Source organism: Hippichthys cyanospilos, chromosome 16 (assembly GCF_059441005.1).
Source record: "Hippichthys cyanospilos isolate Australia breed blue-spotted pipefish chromosome 16, RoL_Hcya_1.0, whole genome shotgun sequence".
Classification (NCBI taxonomy): Eukaryota; Metazoa; Chordata; class Actinopteri; order Syngnathiformes; family Syngnathidae; genus Hippichthys; species Hippichthys cyanospilos.
In genome coordinates, this window is record NC_142384.1 from 12,544,878 (window position 1) to 12,572,450 (window position 27,573).

Genomic DNA, 27,573 nt, shown 5'->3' on the forward strand with positions numbered 1-27,573 from the left:
CGCCCCCGGCTCGCCGCCGCCTACTGGAACTCGATTGCGATTGTCGGGATCCCCGGTGACTGCGGAACACTGATGGCGCCGGGTTCGAGAAGGCGATCGCGGCATTCCATCGCATCAGTTGGCGAAACTTACCTCTCATGGGCGTGCCTAGCGCATGTGTTTAGGGTGCGCAAGCACCCTTAACCCTTGTGCACACACTTTTGCAAAATATACGCATTGCATTTCCCCCCTAATTTTGTAAATGCTTCCAAAGGCGCAGTAATTAAAGTTATTTATGAATATGTTTTACCTTCAACCACTGAAATTGTTCAGTGGCATCAGTTCTGGCCATGTATTTGTAGGTTAAGCCATTAACTGGTCTCTACACCCACCTATGTGTTAAAGTGAAACGCAAGACAGCAAAGAATTTAATGTTTGCTGACATAGTTTGACCGTCGCTCAAAGGAATGTTGCAAAAACCCCCAAATCTCATGAATTCTATTAAAATGCATCTAAAATAAAATTGGAATTATAGTGGTTTAATCTGGGCTTCAGCTAAATTTCACATTTTGACTGAATTGTTATCATAATTGTGTTTTGTTCCTCTAGCCACGAGAGGTGAGATAAACTATCCACGATTGGTCAATAGCTGAACCTTGAGCAACTGCGAGGTCATTTTCAATCGACAGCAAATTTCAAAATGGCCGCCCCAGGTGCTCATTAATTCATTTCGCACAAATGCAATATTAATCAAAACAGTAGTGACGCACAGATCATATTGTAGAGAAAGTGTTGTGGGGGACTTTCCCTTTAAGAGCGCTCTTAGGCACGTTAAAATTCCGAACGTGTGTAGACACAGTATGGGCACCAGAGGTCACCAACCTTTTAAAAAACGACCAGTTTAATACACCGCTCTGCTTAAATATTACATGTGCTCAAATGATCGTTATTATATGTCGTTATAAATAATGACAGTCATCTGTCTGAAGACAGCTGTCATGTATTTTACAAAAATACACAATATCTATAACCCTCTGCCAGTGTTTACATTTTGATGGGATCACTTTCAGAATATTCCCATGAAATCGCAATTTTACATCACCGGTGAGCTATTTTTAGAACGGAACAACGCAGACTACTCATGTGGTCCACTGGGACTACCTGGTGCCTGCAGGCGCTATTTTGGTGGCACAGTATACTGAACAGTTCCCCTGAACTTTTTTTCAGCTCAAGACGTCCTCCAGGTTTGAAGAAGCTTGACAACCCATCAAGAGTCGGATTGTTGTGAGTATGAGACGATAAAGTGGTGCTAGACAGTGACCCAGTCACAGGCAGCCTGCTGGGCACGATGCCATGCTTTCCAATTGCTGGCCCCTTGGCAGTTAGGTTGGCATCCGTGCACTGTGTCCACATCCCAGCAACAGCGTCACCGATTTGGGCTGGCTCCCTGCAGGTCCCAAGCCAATCATATACAGAAAGAGCCAAATCATTCCACGGCTAGCCAATAGTGATTCTGAATGTGTTGAGTGTCAGCCCTCCCTAATGTAAATTCCTTAAACCCACCACATACACAACACCCAGACATTGTATACATAGTGGGGTGCACACATACTTGTGTTTACATATGTGCGTTTTAGAGAGAAGAGGTGAAAACACTTTTGATTTTCAAGTGAATGTTTTTCTTCATAATCCTGGGTTGGATCGGTTACGTCCTGACATGATTTTCATTTTTTTTTTTTTTTGCGTCTCAAGTGTGCCTTTCTTGTGAAGCGTTCATGCTACCAAATTTAAGCTTTGGCTCACTCTAGCGGTCATTGAAAACACGTTCAAGGAGTTTCCAAGGATCTCTAGATCGTCTTAAAAACTTCAATACAAACTTTAAAAGTAGTGCATTATTGTAGAGAATGCACTATAACATTTTAAAATAACAAAAACACCAAAAAATCACTTATCTGTAGTTTTATTTTAAACAAAAGCAAAAAGAATCCTCCCAGGGTTATCTAAAAATTGAAATTAACAGCACAGTTCAATTTGTTTTCTTATCATCAGATTTACCATCATATTTTTGAAAAAGGTAAATGCCAACAGTTGTCAGAATGCAGAAAATCAGCGTTTTTTCCCGTTGAAAAACTGTGAGGCAAAACTCAGTATGCCAAACCCAGTTAAGAAAAGCCCCCCCCCCCCCCCCCCCAAAAAAAAAAAAAAACACAACAACAACAACAAACAGTAATACAGTATTCATAAAACACTCATAGACATTTTACTGGTCAGCAGGCAGCAAATAATCCACGTGAGAAGACATCAGTAACATCAGTTCTGATGTCACAATTATTTAATCTAAAGGAAGAAAGAAGTAAGGAAGGAACATCAGGATATTGGGTAAAATACACATTTGAAAAAGACTATCATCAGATTATTTGGGTACGGGTCAATAGAAGGTGACAATTTGGTGACATCTTAATTTTTTGCACCAAACCTAAGGTCGAAAATTTCGTTTTGTTTTGTTTTTTCAAGGAAATTTTGAAACCCATAGCTCCAGGAATTCTCATTTTGGGAAAAATTAAAAACACACTCTGTATTTCACACTCAAAACTTTGTAGAAAAAAGCTTCAAAATAAAACAACACTGCTTGACTGTCTTCGACGTCGCTTCTTGGTTTTTCATCCTTTTCTTGCTCCACTATAAAATGTGTGTTTTCATCAAATGGTCCCTTCCTATTGGCCCGTAACCATATATCAAAACCTGTATGAAAACGGTTTCAGCAAAAAAAGGAACCTACTGTATCTCACCTTAACCAGAGTAGCAGACACTCCATAAATGATGGAGATGAGAAAAAGCACAAGGAACGTGGCAGACATATACCAACTCTCCACATTAATATCCTGATTAATAACTGCATGAGCGATGTCATCCAACACATTGCAATCAGGTAAGATAACTGAAAAAACAAAAGAAAAATATATGTGATCATATCATTCATTGCTAACAAAGCTGACTGTTTTAGATGTCAAAGATCCATTTTCTCAAGGCTGGCAATGAATATTAACTCAGTCACTTCCTTTGAGATTTATAAGTCGAACTTGAGTGGCAGAGAATCAGTTCACGCGCAGAACCGTCACGGATCATCAATACCTGGATTAGTTACATTCAAGTTGAGGGTGAGGGTTGCATGCTTCACCCTGCAGGTGTGGACCGCCCCAGGTAATAGGTCGACTTGAGACAGACGAAGGCGGCTTTGGATGCTGAACTTCCCATCGGGACCCATGCTGGGCCGACTGGTGTTGAAGTACGACAGCTCAGTGGCGTCATCAAGAAACCAGGAGACGTTAATGGACGCCGGACTGAAGCCGAACACCAGGCACACAAGTTCACTTGAACCCCGCAGCAACATGGCTGAAGGTTGGCTGGGAGTCACTGTGGCTGAAACAAAATAACTTCAGGATGAAATAAATGGTCCAGAAGATTAAAAAAAAAAATCTTAACATACAATTTCAGGGAATTTAGGAAATTTATCAAATAATTCAGAGAATCAGGGGCAATCTCTTTATGCACTAAATGGCTGTGACCTTGGATCTCAATGTGTAAACTGTAGAAAAACCTTTAGATTTTTTTTTTTGGCACCAAACATGAACATTTACATGCTACCATGCAAAGCAAAGACTTTAACATATATCATAAACACCCTGAAACTCCACCATTTTCCCTATGAATGAGAAAACCTGTTGCCCCCCCCTTCTGCGCCGACTATAAATATACAAATTGTAGAAGTATACCTAAAACTATGTAATTTTTAATATCAACAAATGAAAAAAGCAATATAAATCAACTTTCAACGATAGTTTTTTTCTTTTTACAGCAATTATACAAGTTATACAGGTTACATGTTAGTCTAAATTAGAAAAAAGAGAAAACTATGCACCCCCCACTCGCTGCTCAGACTCTATCACCACTAAAAATTGTTTAAATACACTTAAAACTGTGTCCCCTTTAACATTAAAAAAAGAAAAAAACCCAATCAATTTTCGATAATTGTAAACTACTTTTTTATAGCCTTTATACAGGTTACAGGTTAGTTTGAAACTGAAAAAAATGCATCAAAGTGCCTGAAATACAACACTTTTTTTTTATATTGCAATTACACTTGGCAAGAACAAGGCCTTTTCCGCGCCCCCCTGGCATCACAAAAGGCAGCAACAAACGATCCAGAAGATACTGCTCAAACCACAGGGTGAATTTGAACTTACCAAACACATTCTCAACCGTGCTTTTAAAAGGTGTCTTAGACGATTCATGTTTGACCAAACAAGAGTAGCTGGACCCCCGGTCTTCACTTTTTGATATTCCTAGTCTGCTGCTCATTGAAAAAGTGCTGCTACTGCTGCCGGATTTCCACGAAGGGCTGTTGCTGTATGAAATCGACGGCAGTCTTTGCCCGTCTTTTTCCCAGTACAGTATCGTGTTGTCGGGGGAAAATCCAGAAACCAGGCAAGTGAGTGTGATGTCATCTGAGATTGAAAGCTCAGAGATGGTAGGCGCTATGATGCGCACTTTTGGTGGAAGCAAGTCTGAAGGAACACAAACATTGACGCTTTGATGACTAACTATGTTCTGACTGCATTAAAAAAATAAATAAAATAAAACAAAACTACGATACCTTTGCTTTTGCTTACGTGGCCCACGTAGCTCCGGTTGGAACACTTGTGTTTTCCCTCGCAAGACACTTGTTTATATGCGTCCCAGTCACTCGCTAACACCTTGAGGATGCTCCGAAGAGACTCCGTACCGTTGCCGTGATTGGTCGGCTTCTCCGTATGGGAATTCTGGAAGGAATTCTTCCCGTCTACTTTCCAGGAGATGGAGAAATCATCAAGATGAACGCCGACCAAGAGACAAGTGACAGTCACTTGATCTTGCTGCTGTGAGGCTACGAGCGGCGGTCCTTGAATATAAACTCCGACTTGTTGAGATGATGATGGGACTCCTGTAAAAATACATATATATTTCAAATATATTAAAAAATATTCAAATTGACTTGCAAAACGTGTTTAAATTCATCAGTGAATGAACATTTTTAGCTCTTAGCTTACGAGTACATTCAAACATACTTGCTAGTAAGTTTGAACGTATTTGAAACTAAAATGATAAAAACATGATTGGTACTACATTTGAACATATTTAAATTTGTTCAAACATACTTGTACATGCATTAGAATGACTCTAAAAGTATGTTTCAATATATCTTAAAGTAAGTTCAACCATTTGAAAACGTTAAGTTGAAACGCGCTTACAAATACATATTATTGAATTTACACAGTGCTAAAATGTTTTTTTTTATAACTTTTTAAGCTTTTAGCTTGCAACTATTTGAACATAATTATAATTAAGTTTGAAATTATTTGAAAAATAAAATATGTTGACTATAAGTATCTTCAAATAAGTTCTTCAAAATTTTTTACGACTAGATTCAAACATATTCAAAAATAAAATAGGTTCAAATGTACTTACAAGTTCAAACATATTTGAAAATAAAATTAAAAAATATTGTTTAACATACAGTACTTGTAATTACATTAGAATGTGTTTGCACATACAGTACGTTTAAACATATTTGCAAAAATGATGTTCGAATAAATCTCAATCTGAACAAAACATTTACAACTACTGAAAAAAGCATTTGGGAAAACAAAGGTTAAAACATACAGTATGTGAAAATATATTAAAATAACTGTGCAAGTACATTCGAAAATAGAAGATTACGCATATTTGAAAATAAAAATAATATAACCTAAAAAAAGGGGTTGAAATGTTCTCACAAAAATAATTGAGCATGAAAATGTAAACTTCCGCATATGTATGAACAATTTTACGACTATATTCAAACGTTTTTCCAAGTTTTGATGTATTTGAATAAAAGAAAAGGAAAAAATAGCTTCGAACATAGTTGTAAATACATTCAAATTATTTTTCCGGTCAAAATAGTTTACTCCGCATCGGTAACTCCATGCTTCCATACACTGAGAATATTATGTGAAAATTGACCTGAGCAGAAGTCGATGGTGTCCCTAACATTTTGATTCAGCCATCTATCAGACAATTCACACGTGAAGACTTTCCCCGTTTTCCACTCTTGCTGTTGAACGTCTAGTTGACTGGTCACAGCCACGCGTCCATCCGTACTCATGCTGGCGTCGGTCAAGGATGGAGATCTTCGCCTGGACTCAGTGGACCATGTCATCTGAGGGTCGAAACCCCATCCAGAGCAAAGGAGTCTCTGAGGTTTTGACTCTTGACCGGGGACCAGAAAGATCTTCACTGATGGTTCCACTGGTAAAAGATGATCATTTGATAATAGGGTTCAAGAGGTCAACATGAAAGAAGCTCTCATGAATTATTAGCCTCTCACCCAAAATGTTGTGTATGGTGTTTGACGTGAAGGTCTTGGAGAAGCCTTGATTGACTTTGCAGGTGACTCGAGTGTCTTTTTTTATGAATGATTTTGGCAAAGTGAAATGCGGACTGATGGAATGTGGGCCTGGGGATTTGGAGAGTGCGACATAGTGTTTGGCAGAAACGTCGACGTCATTGGCCTGAAGGTTGACGAACAGGTCAACAGGATCCAGTTGCGAGACGTCACATTCAAACACGACTTTGTCTTTCGTCTGCAAATCGGCGAGAGATCTCCTGATCACCACCGATGGGGTGTTCACTGCAGGTTCTGGACCGAATACGGAGACATCAGTCCGGCAGGTAGATTTTAATCCTCATAACCACAATTTCGAGGGGGCGACCTACCTGACACGGGGACGTTCTTCTCGAGGCTCGAGAAGCAGCGATGCTCCACTTTACATTTCACGTTCTTCATCTGTTTCCAGCGATCTGCTGATACTGTCAGAATACTGGTGATGTGAGACGCGTTGTTGTACTGGCTCGCTTGCCTATAGCCGCCCGCTCTTCCCTCCGCCAGCAATGTAACAATCGCATTCAGTGTGGTGCTCACTGAACATATCGCTTTCACTTCAGATGTTTCCATCATGACGGCCTTGAAGCTGGGAAGCTCCACGTGAATGGATGGAAGGGTGTTGGCCTGAGCTGCCAGGAAGATATCACAGGTTCATTATCAACATGGGAGTACTTTATCCACGATATGAAATGATATCAACTTGTTAAAACGTACCGATCTTCAAACGTACTTCTAAATATGTCCAAATGTACTTGTAGGCTAAATACAGCATTTTTAGCATTTAGCTCACAAGCATGCTTGAACATTGTTGAAAATGACAAACGTATTGGCAAGTATGATTGAAAGTACCATATTTTCCCCACTATAAGGCGCACTGGATTATAAGGCGCACCCTCATTTAATGACACATTTTAAAACTTTTTCAGTCACAAAATAGTAATACTCAAAGTAATAACAATAATAACTCAAATAATAACTCTAAACTCTAGCATAATGACTCAATGTCAATATGACCAACCTTGTTCAACTGTAAACACACAAAAGAAACAGGACAAGTTTACTTTATCACTTCATTCCCCATCTATGAATCCCAATCTCAATATTGATCCATATATAAGGCGCACCTGATTATAAGGCGCACCATCAGCTTTTTTTTTTTTAAAAAAAAAGGCTTTTAGGTGCGCCTTATAGTGCGTAAAATACAGCATTTATAAATAAAACAATAAAAATAAAAAAGAGACACTTCTAAATATATTCTAAAGTATTTAAATTAAATTTATCAAACTTGTGAATTTGCACAAATGTTTGCAAGTACATGGTTGTACTATATTGAAAGATGATACGATGAGAGACAGTCAAACGTACTTTTACAAACACTGATGGACTCTTTCATTTCTTCTTTGTTTTGTATCGACCTGCATGTGAAATCGGAGCCACTTTTCCACTCGTTAATAGTCGTCTCAGTCTCGCTGATGAGAGTAAAGGATTTGGCTTCTTCCGCCACGCTCTGAAATTTCCTGCTGGTGGTCTGCACGGCAGGGATTTTTTGGTTGTCTCGTTGCCACTCAACACTCACTGTGTCCGGAAAGAAGCCACTTATGATGCATTGCAGTTTGATGATTGGGCCTTCAGCTTTGTCCTCCCACCGGAGATATAATGTCAAGACTGGAGGCACGGTAGGCTCTGCTGGAAAGGAAAATACACTCTGTTTCATTTTAACTTCACCTTTTTCTCCAGTCAGTGTTAAATGTGGATATTTGTACGTTCCTAACAATGTAGTCGTACATACCTTCAGATTGTTCCCTCAACTTTAAAATGTGACTTCTTTGGTTTTAGGCCTGAAGCCAGAGTTTTACTTTGACAATCTGTCAGGTGTCTAACAGTCAGGTGGAAATTGGGATGGCATGCGTGAGCGGTCGCATCAGTACAATGCAGCAAGCGAAAAAACAACCGCACACGCAAAAAGCGTAGCGAAAAAGCGGCAAACACAGAAGTGAAACGTAAAGCGGAGGAACTGTGCTTGACTGACAGCAGGTGTGAAGAGGCCTCACTCATTTCTGACAAACATATTCAATACTTTCCATGTTATTCAAATCTCAAAACCTTTTTTAACAGTCAGATGAATCCAGATGATGTGACTGCTTTACAAACATCCAAAGAAAAACATGCACAAGAAACAGTCCCATTGACATCGTTTATTTAAGAAAATGTAAATAAGTAAATCATTGGAAAATAAACACCCATTACTTACATGGTAAACACAGTAACCATTTAGGAGACAATTTTTGCAGACGAGAACTGGTTTGCTTGGTTTTTTGTTTTTATTTGACCTGAAAAAATGAAGAAAATCAATCTTAATGTTAGGAGTAATAACAGTTTTATATACGAATCTATATGAACAGTAAAGTACATAGTTTCTGCTGAAAGAGATCATTGGATAACGCATAGCATCTTATCCTATCCTATCCTATCCTATCCTATCCTATCCTATCCTATCCTATCCTATCCTATCCTATACTATACTATACTATGGTTTTATATACTAATATAAACATAATAATACTACGGTAATACTATGGTTTTGGGATTTATCTAAGGCATTAGTGTAGAAGTTTTTGTTTTGTGTGTTGCAACTGTATTGCCTTGTCGGACTCTTGATATTTTTACAGTGTTACGATATAGTAGTACCTTGAAAACAGTGGTTCCAATGCTGAACAGCAGTGTGATGAGAAAGAGGAGGATGAAGATGATCGCTGTGTTTCCCATGTTATCTTCCTCCGCATCCACACCATTGTTCCATTGGTTGCCCGTCTCCACGAGGAAGTCTGGTGGATGTATATGAGTACTTCAGTTAAACCGTTTTAAACGATAACTTTTTATTTAACTATGACTACTGGCCAAATTGACCCAATAGGTTTTTAAATTCCAGAGAAACAAATGTAACATTGTTACTTTGCGAGACACTTTTGAATAAAGGTCATATCATTGTAGTTCTTGAGAAATTAACATGATATTACTGGTTAAAAATATATATATTTGTATTATAAACATTTGGGTCATGTTTGGATGATTAAATACATTCAGGGTCAAAGTGACCGAGGGACATTATTGCTGTTCCTTGGAAACAAACATGACAGTAATGTTAAACAAGTACCACTGATGCTCCTTAACAACAGACTATTTTGCATTGCTTTATAAATCTTTAAAACAATCAGCTACTATCATTTGTTAAAATGCCCAATAGCCCTTAACGTCTTCATAAAATGATGATTTTCTCAATTCAAATGATGCTCAAGACTGGAGACCCTGAAATGTTTTTGAAAGACTTCGTCATTTGCGTGGCATGTATATATACATACATGCATATGTATATTTTATCGGTTTGATAAAATACACCTTAAAATTCCACCTCACATCACAAAGCAGACCGAGAAAACACAAAGATGTGCAAAGCTGTTACCGGGTCAAAACATGGCTATTTTGGACAATGTAAATGATAAATGATTCTGATTCGATTTAATTTCGATTTGTTTGTTTTGTTCACAAAATGACTGTATCAATAGTTCTTCATAATTTTGAAGACATTTGCGTTCTGAAAACATCCATTCATTAACTGAAGTCCTTATCCTCACTTGGGTCGCTGGCTGGCTGGTGCCTATCCCAGTGATCTTTGGGTAGTAGGCGGGTGACACCCTGGGCTGCTTGCCAGCCAATCGCAGAGTACACAGACACGAAAAGTTGAGTCAAAAATAATACAATTATGGGTCATAAAAGGAGAGACCCAAAATTGGGTAAATTTGACATGACTTGTGGCTCATTTCTATTAAGAAACAACCCAGTTTTGGGCAAAACGGCCCATATTTTAATTTTGGGCTGAAAATTGGGTGAAAATGTTCGAAATATTGGCCGCTCCTTTTTGACAAATAATTTTTAGCCCAACTGTTTTTGAGTGCTGTGATTAGCTAGCAACAAGTTCAAAGGTGGACTCCATCTAAAAGCTCAAAGAGAGCTGGGATAGGCACCAGCAAGCCCGCAACACTTATGAAGACAAGCGGTTGAGAAAATGTTTGGGTTAAGTGAAAATAATGAAAAAAAAAAACACAAGGTTTGACAAATTTGACTTTAAAGCTCTTGTGGGTTTTGTTTTTTGGGCAGCAAGACCGAGGAGAAAAAGAAGACGTGTACAAAGATAGGCCACACAAATATTGTTACTTTACCATCTAATTCTACAAGGTAATACAAACGCGTTAAATCTTCTACAGACTGATTGTTACATTAATAATTCTCCAAGTCACAATAAGCATGAACTCTTTCAGTGCCATAGTTGAGACGTTTCGTCTTTTAAACTAGTCATAAAAATAATAAATTATGAAATTCTCATCAAATACATTTTTTTTATGGGGGGTAGCTGACACCCTTGACTAGTGCTTGTCCAACAGGCCAATTGAGCACTGTAGTGACAACCGTGACCATTGGATGGCAGTGTTGCCATACATGCAACACATATATTACATACTTGTAATTTTAAGAAAGGGTCTTTCTTGTGATAGCACCCATGTTTACATTGACATAGCCCACACTATTCTGTCGGCCTTGAAAGGTGAGTGAAAACGCTAAATACTGGCACTCTAGAGGTCACCTTTTCCGATCGTGCTTGGCACTGAAAGAGTTAAATATGCTTTAAAAAATGAAGACAACATGGACAGCTTGCGACATACAACAATTGCAATGTATTTTTTTTTTATTTGGATTTTCAGTCTGCATTTGACGACACAAAATATCAATGAAAAAGCAGCAAACATTTAGGAGCAAACATGAGAAGACAAAGTGACACAGAAGACATCTACTAAGTCTTGCACGAGTCAGGGTTGTTCACCATGAAGTCGGACGCCTTGTTTTGCTGGAGGTGTACGTAATGGACCTGACGAGGACATTGGGAATCGTAGCCAGAGATTCGTGGTAAAGAATGCAGCTATAGACCACATCGAATTTTTGCCACTCCTCAAGGCTGAGCGTCAACTGGCTATAGATTGAATATGAGCCGTGATTTTCTACTGGTACGGTGCTACTGTGAACGTAGGTGGAATTTACGGGCTCATCATCTACGAGCCAAGACACCAGAACCTCACTAGGGAAGAAGTCTTTTGCAAAGCAAGTCAGGATCACCGTATCTGTTTTACTATATTCCATCGGAGACATCATAACAAGTGAAGGACGCTGTAATGGTTTACCTGCAGGAATAACAAGAGCACACGTGCAATCTCACAGCGTGACATAAAGAAGCTTTTTCTTCAGAATGACAGAATTCTTACCGATATATCTTTCGTAGGATTTCTTTAATGTGTTGCCAGCACCCGGCCGCTGGGCAACGCAGTTGCGCTTGATCTCCTTGCTCCATTCGTCATACGTGATGTCAAGCTGGGTGCGATACACGCCCGTTTGGCCCGATGAGGGTATTAAGGTACCGGCCATGTTCTTCCCGTCCTGGTTCTCCCACGAAATACTCTCCACAGACGGCGTGTTGATTTTGACTTCACATACTACGGTTCCTTTCTTCTTCAAAAACATCTCCTCCATTGTCGGGCCCGTGATCTTTATTTCGACCTCTGCTTGAGGGAATCCCTCACCTGTTGACATGACGGTTAGTCCACATTAAAAAAAAAAAAAAGACAATTATATTGAATACACGGCATTTTGAAAAGTACTCACAAGATGAATCAGATGCATCATGGGTGACATATGACTCAAAAAAAATATCCCCCTGTGCGCCTTGTCCTTTAAACTGGCATGTGATGTTGGTGCCAGGTGACCACTGATTAGACTCGAGCATGAGAAAGCTAGCGGCGCTGTACAGCGTTGTTCCATCCGTGCCCTTTCTGGCTTCGGAAGGAATTTTGATTTCGTCTATTTTGTCGGAGATGTCCACGCCGTCTTTCAGCCATTTGAAAGCGTAAACATTTGGGGAAAAATCTTTGGCAAAGCAGGCAAAGGAAGCCTCATCTTGTTTGGTAGGAGAGGCCAAAACTTTAACCGTTGGCGACCTGTAGGCTTCTGAAAAACAAAACACATTGGCAAATATATGTTTGCGCCACACAAGACATTTACGCGCAAGCCGACATGATGGTGGACGGAGACAAGACTGCACGTACTGTACTGTATTTGCATAAACAGACATTATAGTGCACACAAATTCTTACTTGGCTCGTTTTTAAAAACCTTGTGTGTTTTTGCATATACAGTATTATATGCAAGCGAGCAAGCAAGCAAGCACAGATTAAAACAAGTTTTTCACATTTTGACGTTGCTACAGTGAGATGCAATAAGCAAGAAAATATGCCACGGTCAGCCATTCCTTTCCACCTCACTGTTTGGTTTCCTACGACCGACAAGCTGGGGCAATATGTCTGTTCAATAACTTGTTGAAATACTATATCCTGCGCACTCGTATAATTTTTATAGTGATTAAAAGTATGTCTATAATATTTATAAAATAAAGTATTTTTGCCATGTCTTAATAATTTCAATTGATGAAACTAATAGGGATGCGCTTGGCTTGACATAAGCAACTTACTGTAATTAAATCACTATATTGTAATTATGTGACTTTACATCACCAAGTAGACACTGGAAAAAAAAAATATATAGTATATATATATATATATATATATAGTGGATTCCTAATATACTTTCCATTCAAAACCGAATAGCCATTACTTTTGCAGCTTATTTTGAATTTGTTCAATGATGTAAGGTAATTGCATTAAAAAGAACCATATTACTGGTTTTACTGAACTTTTCAGCCATGTGTAGTTGTTCTATCAGTTTTTTTTTTTTCAAATGAGATGCACACTTACTGTATTTTACAGATCACGACATGATTCTACGGGACATCTATTCAAAACCAGACTCACTTAAAAAAAAAAAGTCATGTATTACCTTCTGTTTTGGTGATTATAGCTTCAACATCCTGAGTTGAATGTTTGGCCACACATCGGAATTTTGCCCTTTTATCCCAGTCCTCTCTCCTCACTTGGATTTGACTGACTCCCAAAAAGAGGTTGTTGTTCTCTACTGAAGGATACTGGATAAAATCAGTCAAGGCGGTTCCGTCTTGGCTCCAGGTGAAGGTCAGTGGAGATGGTGTGAAGCCAGTGGCCAGACAGCCAAGACTGAGGGTGGCTCCCGAGCCGCATTGCATCAGAGGAAAGACGGTCGGTTTGACTGCTGCGCCTGGCAAAAGACAAGAAACTGCGGAGTTAAATTTGATTAAAAATATATTATCTACAAAATGGTCATGGATTGGGGAAGACTGATATGATGAGATGGCAGGGCCATTTCAATTTGGGATTCTTCATTCTAGCTACTTTCTATTTCATTTGGATTATTTTGGATTCAACTATTTTTATTTTCTTTTTTTAAGAAAATGTTTCTTTTTAATTTAGTTTTAGTTTTTTAAAATAGAATGTTTGTTACAAGATTAAAGAGGTTACAAAAGTAATAAAGCTAATTAAACATCTCAGATGATTGTTTGATGTTCTTTTGTTTGGAAGTGCAGCAATATAACAATAAACAAAACATTTGAATAAACCTTGTAGGACTAAATTAAAATGACAAAATGTTAAAAATAATTTCAGTAAGTTAACATAGTTTCAGATATTTTATTAGAATTTTTGCTTCTCCCATTTTTAATGAACAAAAATATGTGTTTCTTTTTTTTTTGTTAGTTTTGGTTCATTCCAAAAACCTTGTGATATGGTTAAATTTTTCACTTCAGTGAAATCAAAACCATAGTTAGTATGTCAGAAAATTTCACTTCACAATCATTTTTGACTGTAAATACCAGTAAATGCTATAGGTTTTTTTTTTTTTTTTAACGCATGTACAATTATTTTAGTGCAGGGCAAAAAAAAAAACGATGTTAGTAACACTTATTATTAAAACTTATGGCCGCCAGCAATAGATGATATAACCAGACAAAGGGTTAATAAATTCCTCAAAACCTTTTCACATTGAACTTGTTTAATGTAAAACTTAATTAATTCCATTAATTTGTAATTTGATAAACTGCCACTAGAATATGTATCTACAAAAGTCCGCTCAAAACACATGGTGTTAATGATGAAACATTGTTAGGCTTAAAAATCCCACATTTCCGCCATCACATTTCTCTACTTGATATTACTCATCGCTGATTCTTAAAATCATGATAAAATCACAAAGAAAAGCCTATAAATGAGCATTTAGTACTTACCTTGTGATTGACTCGGTTCACTTTCCCAAGAAACGGGAAAGAATTTTAATCACACATTAACAACATAACACAAAATTCTATGAAGTCAGTTTGCAGTGGAAAACATTGATCACTTACCTGATGTAACTGTGACTTGCGTTCCTTTACCCCAGTAGTCAAATGCACCGTCACATTGACCCAAAATAATTGCGATGCAATACAAAAACTCAAGATGCACTTTTCCAGACACAAAAAACTCAATTATTACTTACCAGATGTAACTGTGACTTGGGTTCCTTCACCCCAGTCAGCTAACGCATCACAGTGACTGAATGTAATTGTTTCATAATACAAAAACTTTGGAAAAGCCCAAAACAAAACAAGCAAAAAAAGAAATACATACCAGATGTAACCGTGACTTGGGTTCCTTTACCCCAGTAGTCCAAGTAGCTACACGGTGATACAAAGTGATCGGTGGATAATGCAAATACTATTCATTGTAAAAACAGATGATACAGGAAACCTAGTTCCCAAAATATCTACTGCGTTTCTCCAACTCCTCCCCTGAGATGTTGATTTCCTCTCATCTGGATTGTCATCAAATGGTTAGTGAAAACATTGTTTCTGCAACTTCGACCCCCGGGCAGAAAAGCGACAGACCTAATGGATCAATAACCGTTATCCGCAGGAAAAGAAGTTATTCTTTTGTGCGTGGCAGCATTTGAATTTGACTGAGCTGAATCCGAAACATGCTGTCAATGAATGTGAAGGAAGTTTCTGCTTCTGCTTACAGTTTAGCTTACAATTTGTAAATACAATATCATTCAATGACAACAGGTTTAACAGGTTTGTTTGTTTGCCTCACGAGCATACAGCGCATTCTGAGTGAAAGAGGCTTTTGTGGGTTGTTCCATTTGAGCAGCTGGTCTCCCAAGGGTGCAGTCCGCAGCCAATATAAAAATCTTAAGGGTCTTTATACATGTTTGAGCCTTTTAAAGCTCAAACATACCGGATAGATTTTCCAGTGCTACTCAGATGTGGTAAGTTTGATATTTATATTATTGTATGTATTTTTTTTTTAAATATTGAGGATTTGGTCCAAAACCAGTAAACGGCAATAATTATGTCCATTTGATGTTTTATGAATTATGCTTGAACATATTTAATTTGATGTAACAATCCTGTTTCAGAATCACTAAGTCCATTATTACCTGCCATTAGTATGTGAAAAAGTATGCATCCTTTTGTTTGCAAATTGTAAATCAAATCCCAGCAAATGATACCAGGTTTTTGCTATGAAGTCTGACACAGTGCCCAACCACGAACGTATATATTATGTGCACAATGACACACACCCTTTCAAAAACCCCCCATCTCCAGCATGTACCAAGGATATTTAAAAGACAAACCTTTTACAAAAACAACCCAAAAAATATTTTTTTTTTATTTTGGAAGAATATGAATATGAAATCAAATATGATTCAAATATGAAATAACAGTCAATTTCAACAAAAAACAAAGAAGATGTATCTGGAGTGTTATTTTATTGTGTTATTTGAAATATTTTGTGTGGATTTTAATTCATTTTATATGTATGTGTGAGTCCTATCAATTCAAGCAGCAATACATATTGACATTAGTTATTAGTAACACGTTGTGAGCAAAAAACTATATGGACTTGAATGAGGGAATAAAACAAACAAAAAAAGCCAGATATATTAAAAAAAATATTGAAAAAGAAAAAAAGTGAATTAACATATGCTCCGCTGCAAATATGCATTGATTGTAGTTTTAGTTTGTAATACAACATGGATGAGTAGGCCTAATAATTTTTGCGGGTTCACCTGTTATGATAAATAGTGGGAATCTTTTTTTTTTGGGTGGGGGATTAATATAGGTTAGAAATCATCCAGCTACATAGGATTTGATGGAATTTAATTAATAATAATATTAACAAACATATTGTATTTTACAATATAACTGTATGTAAATATTATGCATGTCATGTATTTATACAAATGTCCTGAATGAACATTGCCCAACATGAAAAATACAAGCACTTGTTTGTATTTGAAAATACTGTATTGCTGTTTCACATGTTTACAAGAGCTCATGCCAAAAAATGTATTAGCGTGTTAAAAGAGGTTACTTCTTATGCTTGCCGTTTATTAATAGAGTCCCATTCAAATGATCCTGGGTTTTTGTCATTGTGTGTCGCACTGTGGCCAGCCTTCTATATATCGAATACACAATGGCACACACCCTGTCAAAAACCTCCCAGTTCTAGCAGGTGTTGAAAGTATTTTTCAGAGAAACTTTTGAAAACCCATCGACAAAATTAAATGACATATTTTACACAATTGAACAAGATTCTTGTATTCATTCTTTATTATCATGGAAGACTTTTTTTGGTATCATAGACTAAATCAAATCTATTTATCTCATAATGCAATATATATATATATATATATATATATATATATATATATATATATATATATATATATATATATATATATATATATATATATATATATATATATATATATATATATATATAATGCATATATAAACAGCTCATTCAATTCTACAAAAACAAAATCGGATTCATTTATTTCAAAATACAAAGTATGCTTACATCACCTTCTTGGCCCAAATGACGCAAGTCATATTCATCTTTACATATTTAAATACATATATGTTTTGTTTCAAACATTTACTCATGATGTTAGCCGCCACTGTTAATAGCAATTACATCTATTATTAAACATATAATTCAAATCCAATCCCTGAAATGATATTATTGATATATGTATATAACATATAATCAATATGATTAGTATTTGGTTCAGTTTACTGTTTTTCTGAACAAAAAAGACTGAGGCCACTATTTTAGGGAGTTCATGATATGCCAATATAATTGTTTTGTTTTGTTTTATTTTTAAATACATGGAACCTTTTTCTTGGATTGTATGTTTTATTTTTAATCAGTGTCAATTGTGTTGCTTTGTGTTCTATACTAGTTTTTATTTTCATCCCAGCCAGGAAGTGCCAAAATTGGCTTATTAGTGCAAATTAATAAATATGTTGTGGCTTTGTGCTGTTATTATATTATCTATCACTGTGCTTCTGACATTGTCGTACACTGCTGTGCCTTTAATTTTCTCACTGCCCATATTTAATCTGGTGCTTGATGCTTCTAAACACATATAATTGCAGAAGGATTATGACATTTCTGTCATTATGGATGCTTCAAGTCTTTTTGATTCACTCAATACATTACAGTGTGAGGGGTCCTCCTCCTTTTTGTTGCTTAGTTTTTGTTCAAGTGTGTTGATGGTTCGTGTTGTTGTGCGTCTCTGGCACAGTAATACACTGCAGAGTCTTCAGGCTGCATATTCTGTCCGGTTAGGGTTACTGTTTGGCTGGAGGGGTTCAGATCAATGCTGAACTTGTTTTCCAGTGAGGCCTTGCGATGGTAGCCACCGGTGTCTCTTCTGTACCCAATCCATTCCAGCCCTTTCCCAGCAGGCTGCCTGACCCAAGCTGTGGCGTAGCTGCTCAAAGAATACGACACCTGACAGTCGATGGTCAACCCCTCACCAGACCGCAGAGTCCGAGACTGCGGCTGGTTCAACTGCTCACACTTGACACCTGTGGAGGACAGCATGTTAAATGTTGAACACGAGGAAAGATCATGTGCGTCTCAGGGCCGCTTACTGGAAGCGGCAGCCAACAGCACCAGCAGCACAACACACAACATGGCTGCAGCTGAAATTGTCGCGATTAGAACTTCTCTTTTAACTGCAAGTTTTATAGCACACTGCTAGGGCGCTCGCTTTGCATAGTGGCACATGCTATTAAAAATGGAATGGATGCAAACAGGCGGCTTCAGAATGCTTTAAGACAGTCCTTCTCAGGTAGTGGGATGGGCCCCCCTGTGGGGGTGCGAGGTGATGCCAGGGGAGTCTTGAATGACCTCAGGGAAAAGGAATTGTTTTGTTTTTTTAAAGTGTAATTGTGACTAAATATGGATTGGCATATATATTTTTTTAGGCACTTGTTTTTTTTCTGCTAAGACAATCCTTTAACCTGTATAAATGCTGTCAAAAAAGGAGTTAGAGGTTTTTTAAATTTGCTTCTTTCTTTTGTTAATGTTAAAAAGGATGCAGTTTTCGGCATACTTATACAATTTTTATTGATAATCTTATTTGTGGTTGATGTGGCAAGAAGGGTGTGTGATATGTTTTCTCTTTCCTGTGGGGGCTTTGCAAAATATATTTGAGAAGCATGTTTTTATGTTTCCTGTTTTACATGAGCAGGTGGTCTTCCACAAGTGCAGCAGTACCATCTGCTATAAGGTTAGCACTCTGAACAAATGTTTGCTTTACTTGCTACTGTATGTTATGTGAATTTTATGTTGGATATGCATATACCTTGAAAGCTGTCAAAGTACATAGAAAGAATTGTTTTCTTGAATGATTCTACTGCACACAGTTCATAAACTAAGGTCAAAATCCAAATTCAGGAATTTTTAAAACATTTTTAAGGTAAGACTTCAAGGTTTTCATTTATACATTTTAATGTATATTTGACAAATAAAATTACTTATAGGATAAATATAATGTTTAGAGTAATTTTGTCGGTGTTGATCCTTGAGCCTACAATATGAAAGTGAAGTGCCAATGAAATAATTACATCATCACAGGTTTTTGCCAGGGTGTGTAACACTGTGCCACCCCACCCCAAATACACAGCAGCACACGCCTCATCAAAAACCTCCCTGTTTTGACAAGACAACCCTTTTGAATATACTGTATGAAAGAAACAACAAAATAAAAGGATATATTTCATCAAATACTTATTATAACAATATATAATCATAATATTTACACATGTATTTGTTCAACTTTTCTTATGCACAAATTTTGACCTGTTTTCATATTTAATTTGGAATGTTTTGACAATTTCTTCGTCTTAAACAAAGATTTTATTTCACGAGCAAATGGTGGAGATTCACCTTAGTGAGGTTTATTCAGTCAATGTCATTTTATTCCTTGCAGTACGGATTTGTGATCCACTTCAATTCTAGCAGAAGAAACAAAACAATTCTTTGCTATATATTAACAAAGAATCAATTAATATATACCCTTGAATGATTTGTGGACATGAGAGGAAACCAAAGTAATTAGATTTGAACCGCGCAGTTATGTGCACACTCCACACAGCCTGGATTTGAACTCACAACCTCTAAAATGTGAGGCAGCTGTAAAACCAGTCCCTCATGTGATAGCAATGAAAGTAAAACCAGTGCTTTAAGTGGGCCAGCACCTCTCAATTTGCGCCCGTAGTGTAAAAAATACAATGAATGTCTTGTCATTACATTTATTTCTTGTACTTTACAATACTTATTAAATTCCCTCACTAATTTGGATATTCACCTCATTTACTTGGCAACAGCCAAAAAAGGGAAGTACTGGCACTATTTTTTCCCCACTTAAAGCACTAAATGAGCAAAAAAATTCCATCAGCACAAAATATATTCGCAAAAAGAATTGCTGCAATAAGAATATCATCTACAAAAACTACTTTTCTGTTTTTATATGGATTCATAAAGATGAGCTTGTATGAATATTGAAATCATTGACACTGGATTGGAAACATTGTGGTGTTGAATGTTTCATGTTTCCCCCTTCTTTTTTATTGCTTAGTTTTTGTTCAAGTGTGTTGATGGTTTGTGTTGTTGTGCGTCTTTGGCACAGTAATACACTGCAGAGTCTTCAGGCTGCATATTCTGTCCGGTTAGGGTTACTGTTTGGCTGGAGGGGTTCAGATCAATGCTGAACTTGTTTTCCAGGGAGTCCTTGCGGTAGTAGTTTCCAGAACCGACTGCTCTGGCCCCAATCCATTCCAATCCTTTCCCAGCAGGCTGCCTGACCCAATGTGTGTAGTAGCTGCTCAAAGAATACGACACCTGACAGTCGATGGTCAACACCTCACCAGACCGCAGAGTCCGAGAATGCGGCTGGGTCAACTGCTCACACATGACACCTGCGGAGGACAGCATGTTAAATGTTGACAATGAGGAAAGATCATGTGCGTCTCAGGGCCGCTTACTGGAAGTGACAGCCAACAGCACTACCACCACACACAACATGGTTGCAACTATGGGGTTCCAATGTGAACATCTCTTTCCACTGGAGGTTTTATAGCACGCTTTTGGGGAGTTCTTTGCATATTGCCACGCGCAATTAATAATGGATGCAAACAGGAGTCAACAGAATGCTTTAAAACCAGCATAGCCAGTGTGATTGAAGAATTAAATGTTGATAGTGTGTGGCTGAGCTCCATAATGGACATTTTTTATTTGAATACTAGCATTTTTTTAACAACATTTGTTTACATCATTCAATATACAAATTTCACCCCAAAAAACAAGACAGGGTTAAATGGGAAAAAAGAAGCCTAAAAGTCATCTCCCCCCTTAAAAATAAATACTTATTTTTACTGCCTCATAGTACATTATCGGACCTATATTTGTACTTTTTTGCAGTTTGGAAAATATGCATGACAAACATCGTGCCTCAAGAACTAAGGTTTTGAGTGAGTTGAGTTTTTAAAAAACAAAACAAAATAAACCATTTTGACCACTGATTTGTCACAAAAACAGAACATGTGTTGAGCTTTTTGATATTTTGTTTGATTTACAAGTGTTCGTTGGCCTCATCTATCTATCTTTTATATATATATATATATATATATATATATATATATATATATATATATATATATATATATATATATATATATATATATATATATATATATATATATATATATATATATATATATATATATATATATATACATATATCATTTTTCAAGAATGTCAACTAAAATGCTGGAGGGGCATGATTTGGGGTACACACAATTCTGACAGCATCATCTCAGTGTGGTATGATTCACTCAATGCATTGCAATCAAACTCCTCCTCCTTTTTTGTTGCTTAGTTTTTGTTCAAGTGTGTTGATGGTTTGTGTTGTTGTGCGTCTCTGGCACAGTAATATACTGCAGAGTCTTCAGGCTGCATATTCTGTCCGGTTAGGGTTACTGTTTGGCTGGAGGGGTTCAGATCAATGCTGAACTTGTTTTCCAGGGAGTCCTTGCGGTAGTAGTTTCCAGAACCGACTGCTCTGGTCCCAATCCATTCCAGCCCTTTCCCAGCAGGCTGCCTGACCCAAGCTGTGTAGTAGCTGCTCAAAGAATACGACACCTGACAGTCGATGGTCAACCCCTCACCAGACCGCAGAGTCCGAGACTGCGGCTGGTTCAACTGCTCACACTTGACACCTGTGGAGGACAGCATGTTAAATGTTGAAAATGAGGAAAGATCATGTGCGTCTTAGGGCCGCTTACTGGAAGCGGCAGCCAACAGCACCAGCAGCACAACACACAACATGGCTGCAGCTGAAGTTGTCCCGATTAGAACGTCTCTTTTAACTGCAAGTTTTATCGCACACTGCTAGGGCGTTCACTTTGCATAGTGGCACGTGCTATTAAAAATGGAATGGATGCAAACAGGCGGCTTCAGAATGCTTTAAGACAGTCCTTCTCAGGTAGTGGGATGGGCCCCCCTGTGGGGGTGCGAGGTGATGCCAGGGGAGTCTTGAATGACCTCTGGGAAAAAGAATTGTTTTGTTTTTTTAAAGTGTAATTGTGACTAAATATGGATTGGCATATATATATATATATATATTTTTAGGCACTTTGATGCACTTGTTTTTTTTTCTGCTAAGACAATCCTTTAACCTGTATAAATGCTGTCAAAAAAGGAGTTAGAGGTTTTTTAAATTTGCTCCTTTCTTTTTTTAATACTAAAAAGGATGCAGTTTTCAGCATACTTATACAATTTTTATAGATAATCTTATTTGTGGTCGATGTGGCAAGAAGGGTGTGTGATATGTTTTCTCTTTCCTGTGGGGGCTTTGCAAAATATATTTGAGAAGCATGTTTTTATGGTTCCTCTTCCACCACGTGAGCAGGTGGGCTTCCACAAGTGCGGCAATACCATCTGCTATAAGGTTAGCGCTCTGAAAAAATGTTTGCTTTACTTGCTACTGTATGTTATGTAAATTTTACGTTGGATATGCATATACCTTGAAAGCTATCAATGTACTCATTTTGTTTCACAATTATAGAGTATTCCATACTTATTTGCCATTTGTATGAGAAAAGATATGGATGCTTGATCCTACAGTTTAAAAGGAAAGTGCCAATGAAATGATTACATCATCACAGGTTTTTGTCAGGGTGTGTAACACTGTGCCATCCATCCCAAATACACGGCAGCACACGCCCTGTCAAAAACCTCCCAGCTTCAGCATGTGCCAAAGCTTGGTTTTGATAAGACAACCATTTTGAATGTACTATATAATCCATCAAATACTTATTATAATAATCAATTATAATATATAATCAGAATATATTTGTTCAATTTTTCTTATGCACCATTTTTACCTACTTTTACATTTAATTTTGTATGTATTGAAATGTTCTATATCTTTAAAACAAAGATTTTACTTCACTATAAAATAATAGAGAATCACTTTAGAGGGTTTTTTTCAGTCAGTGTCATTTTATTTCTTGCAGTACGGATTTGTGATCCACTTCAATTCTAGCAGAAGAAACAAAACAATTCTTTGTTATATATTAACAAAGAATCAATTAATATATACCCTTGAATGATTTGTGGACATGAGAGGAAACCAAAGTAATTAGATTTGAACCGCGCAGTTATGTGCACACTCCACACAGCCTGGATTTGAACTCACAACCTCTAAAATGTGAGGCAGCTGTATAACCAGTCCCTCATGTGATAGCAATTAAAGTAAAACCAGTAATTTAAGTGGGCCAGCACCTCTCAATTTGCGCCCGTAGTGTAAAAAATACAATTAATGTCTTCTCATTACATTTATTTCTTGTACTTGACAATACTTATTAAATGCCCTCACTAATTTGGATATTCACCTCATTTACTTGGCAACAGCCAAAAAAGGGAAGTACTGGCACTATTTTTTCCCCACTTAAAGCACTAAATGAGCAAAAAAATTCCAACAGCACAAAGTATATTCGCAAAAAGAATTGTTGCAATAAGAATATCATCTACAAAAACGACTTTTCTGTTTTTATATGGATTCATAAAGATGAGCTTGTATGAATATTGAAATCATTGACACTGGATTGGAAACATAGTTGTGTTGAATGTTTCATGTTTCCCCCTTCTTTTTTATTGCTTAGTTTTTGTTCAAGTGTGTTGATGGTTTGTGTTGTTGTGCGTCTCTGGCACAGTAATACACTGCAGAGTCTTCAGGCTGCATATTCTGTCCGGTTAGGGTTACTGTTTGGCTGGAGGGGTTCAGATCAATGCTGAACTTGTTTTCCAGTGAGGCCTTGCGATAGTAGCCACCAGTGTCTCTTCTGGTCCCAATCCATTCCAATCCTTTCCCAGCAGGCTGCCTGACCCAATGTGTGTAGTAGCTGCTCAATGAATACGACACCTGACAGTCGATGGTCAACCCCTCACCAGACCGCAGAGTCCGAGACTGCGGCTGGGTCAACTGCTCACACATGACACCTGCGGAGGACAGCATGTTAAATGTTGACAATGAGGAAAGATCATGTGCGTCTCAGGGCCGCTTACTGGAAGTGACAGCCAACAGCACTACCACCACACACAACATGGTTGCAACTATGGGGTTCCAATGTGAACATCTCTTTCCACTGGAGGTTTTATAGCACGCTGTTGGGGAGTTCTTTGCATATTGTCACGCGCAATTAATAATGGATGCAAACAGGAGTCAACAGAATGCTTTAAAACCAGCATAGCCAGTGTGATTTAAGAATTAAATGTTGATAGTGTGTGACTGAGCTCCATATTGGACATTTTTATTTTAATTTTCATTTTAATTTTATACAAATTTCACCCCAAAAAACAAGAGAGGGTTATACGGGAAGAAAGAAGCCTTGAAGTCATCTCCCCCTTAAAAATAAATACATATTTTTACTGCCTCATACTATATTATTGGACCTAAATTTGTACTTTTTTGCAGTTTGGAAAATATGCATGACAAACATCGTACCTCAAAAACTAAGATTTTGAGTGAGTTGAGTTTTTAAAAACAAGACAAAATAAACCATTTTGACCACTGATTTGTCACAAAAACAGAACATGCGTTGAGCTTTTTGATATTTTGTGTGATTTACAAGTGTTCTTTGGCCAACTAAAATGCTGGAGGGGCATGATTTGGTGTATACAAAATTCTGACTGCATCATCTCAATGTGGTGTGATTCACTCAATGCACTGCAGTCAAACTCCTCCTCCTTTTTTGTTGATTAGTTTTTGTTTGCGTGTGTGATGGTTTGTGTTGTTGTGTGTCTCTGGTACAGTAATACACTGCAGTGTCTTCAGGCTGCATATTCTGTCCATTTAGGGTTACTGTTTGGCTGAAGGGGTTCAGATCAATGCTGAACTTGTTTTTCAGGGAGTCCTTGCGGATGTACTTTCCAGAACCGACTGCTCTCCTCCCAATCCATTCCATTCGTTTCCCAGCAGGCTGCCTGACCCAAGTTGTGTAGAAGCTGCTGAAAGAATACGGCACCTGACAGTCGATGGTCAACTCCTCACCAGACCGCAGAGTCCGAGACTGCGGCTGGATCAACTGGTAACACATGGCGCCTGTGGACGACAGCAAGGTTAAATGTTGCACGTGAAGGGTCAAAGGTCATGTATAGCTCAGGCCCACTTACTGGAAAGTGCAGCCAGCAGCACCAGTCCAACTTCACTCAACATGATTGGAACCGATAGTGTCCCGATAGGAACGTCTCTTCTGCGAGGGCCTGACTGCAAGTTTTATATCACACTGCTGTGGCATTGACTTTGCATAGTGGCAATGCATGGGCTGTTCAAGAAGCAGGTGGAGTATATATTTGTGACCATATGCTCCAAAACACCAGTTTTCAAACAAGCACCATGTGATATGTTCAACTGTACTCAATAAATGTGTTTACTGTATGTTTTCAAACAAAAGCATGTAGAATGTGATACTTTTGTCATGGGTTGTTGGATTTTGGGTTGTGGGGTAATTTTGAGGGGTTGTGTTCTTTTCTGTCTTCATATATGGTTCTGCTCCTCTCGTGTCTCCCTGCATTAGTTTTGATTTAGTCCACCTGTCTGTTACCTGCCCCTCGTGTCCTCCAATCCGCTCCCTTTGCCTGTTGTCCCTGCCCAGCTGCCGTGTGTTAGTTTGATTAGTTTGTGAATGTATTTAAACCTAGTTTCTGTTACAGCCCTTGTCGGAACATTGCCTTGTCATGTCATGGTCACATCTCCTGTCATAAGTCTGCCCCATGTTTTCCCGCTAGCCTGCCCGTCGTTTTTGTTTTCTGTTCTACCAGCCTGCCTGCGCCCTTAGTTCGTGTTTTTGCCGTCCTGTTTTCTCCCGCTTTTGTTCCCGTTCCTCAATAAATAAATGGATTTCATCAACCCCCTGTCCCGACGCTCCCCTGCTTCTGGGTCCTCCTCCTCCGCAACCACGCCGGCCTCCACAACCGCCGTGCACACCCGTGACAACTTTCAAGGTTACTGAACAGCAAGATATCCGTTAGTTAGTTCCATGTTTAGTTTTAGTATTTTAATACATTCACTCTAGTGCAACTGAGTTACCTATAGGTGTCTATGAAGAAAATGTTATCATGATGTAACCAAATCATTTCAACACATTTCAACTGTTTGTACATAAACAGCTCCACAACAATATAAATCACACTTGCAATAAGATAAAATGGTTTTAAATATCTTTTTGACAGTGATGCTCAAAACGGATCAATTTCGCCGATATTAGACCACATTAAGATAAAAACGTAACCACCCTACTTGAAAGCGTGCCATTGAATAGGTGATACCGTGCACTTTACAAACATAATTAATACATTGGTTGTATTTTTCAGTATTAATATAAAAATTCCCTTTTGAATTGCAGAAATGGTTTAGTTGTGGCAGTGCTGCACATAAACACTGACTGGACACCTGGCTCAACAGGTACCTTTTTTTTTAATCATTGGATTGTATTGTACTGTAATTTTTTTGACAATTCCCACAAAAAATCAAAGGTTTCAAATTGAACATTTTCAATTGGAAAATTAGGGGATTATTTACTGTGACTTGAATTTATTTGATATGTATGCGTGATTCCCATCAATTCAAGCAGCGATACGTATTAACATTTGTTATACTAGTTTTCCTCTTCAATGTGGGCTTCTTTTCTGTTTATGTATGTTGGTAAGAGCTACACTGAGATTCTGGCTTAAAATAACAGAGTAGTTGTGGATTCTTGCTGTTATTGTCTATCACTGTGCTTCTGGCACAATAATACACAGCTGTGTCTTCAACTTTCAGACTGGCCATGTTTAGAGAGAGCTGACTGCTGGAGTCCTGCCTGGAGATGGTGAGTCTGCCCTCAACTGACGGTGAGTAATATTTCGGAGTACTCGAAGTGCCGATATAAGCGAGCCATTCTAATCCTTTACCAGTTGATTTTCTGATCCAGCTCCATGGGTAGCTAGAAAACTCTAATCCAGAAGTTTTGCATGTCAGTGTGTGCGACTCTCCGGATCTTTTGACCGTGGGCTCGGACTGTTCTATGCTCCAGCCTTCAGTGGTGGCTGAAGCAAAAAGAGCAACCAACAGGCATGTCAGTAGTCTGCCTGCCATCTTGGTATCAAAGAAGGACTCGCTAAGGTGTTCCAATGGCTGCTGCACTTGCTTGAGGGCATGGCAGCATGTTTATAGCACCGTGGTTGGAATGTATTTGCATAGAGGAAAATGGAATCTTCAAGGACTAGCGA

General features: G+C 38.0%; 1 protein-coding gene across 1 annotated transcript; it reads right to left on the reverse strand.

The window, feature by feature from the left end:
* Positions 1–2,190: 2,190 nt before the first annotated feature.
* Positions 2,191–14,858, reverse strand: LOC148410647 (uncharacterized). The gene is made up of 15 exons (XM_088436873.1): positions 14,808–14,858; positions 13,376–13,669; positions 12,149–12,490; positions 11,752–12,066; positions 11,316–11,670; positions 9,115–9,284; positions 7,805–8,125; positions 6,772–7,068; positions 6,383–6,694; positions 6,019–6,303; positions 4,634–4,960; positions 4,224–4,544; positions 3,112–3,399; positions 2,769–2,917; positions 2,191–2,316 (listed from the first exon to the last, which is right to left on the reverse strand). The coding sequence occupies exons 2-15, from the start codon at positions 13,635–13,637 to the stop codon at positions 2,308–2,310; spliced, it is 3,753 nt and encodes a 1,250-aa protein (XP_088292999.1). The 5' UTR covers positions 13,638–13,669; positions 14,808–14,858; the 3' UTR covers positions 2,191–2,307.
* Positions 14,859–27,573: the final 12,715 nt, after the last annotated feature.

Coding starts and splice junctions, on each gene's coding strand:
- LOC148410647 (XM_088436873.1), bottom strand. CDS start 13,637: ATGCAATGCGGCTCGGGAGCCACCCTCAGTCTTGGCTGTCTGGCCACT. Junction 8,126..9,114: donor TTTCAAGGTACTACTATATC/GTAACACTGTAA, acceptor TTTCCTTTCCAG/CAGAGCCTACCGTGCCTCCA. Junction 6,695..6,771: donor GAAGAACGTCCCCGTGTCAG/GTAGGTCGCCCC, acceptor TATTCGGTCCAG/AACCTGCAGTGAACACCCCA.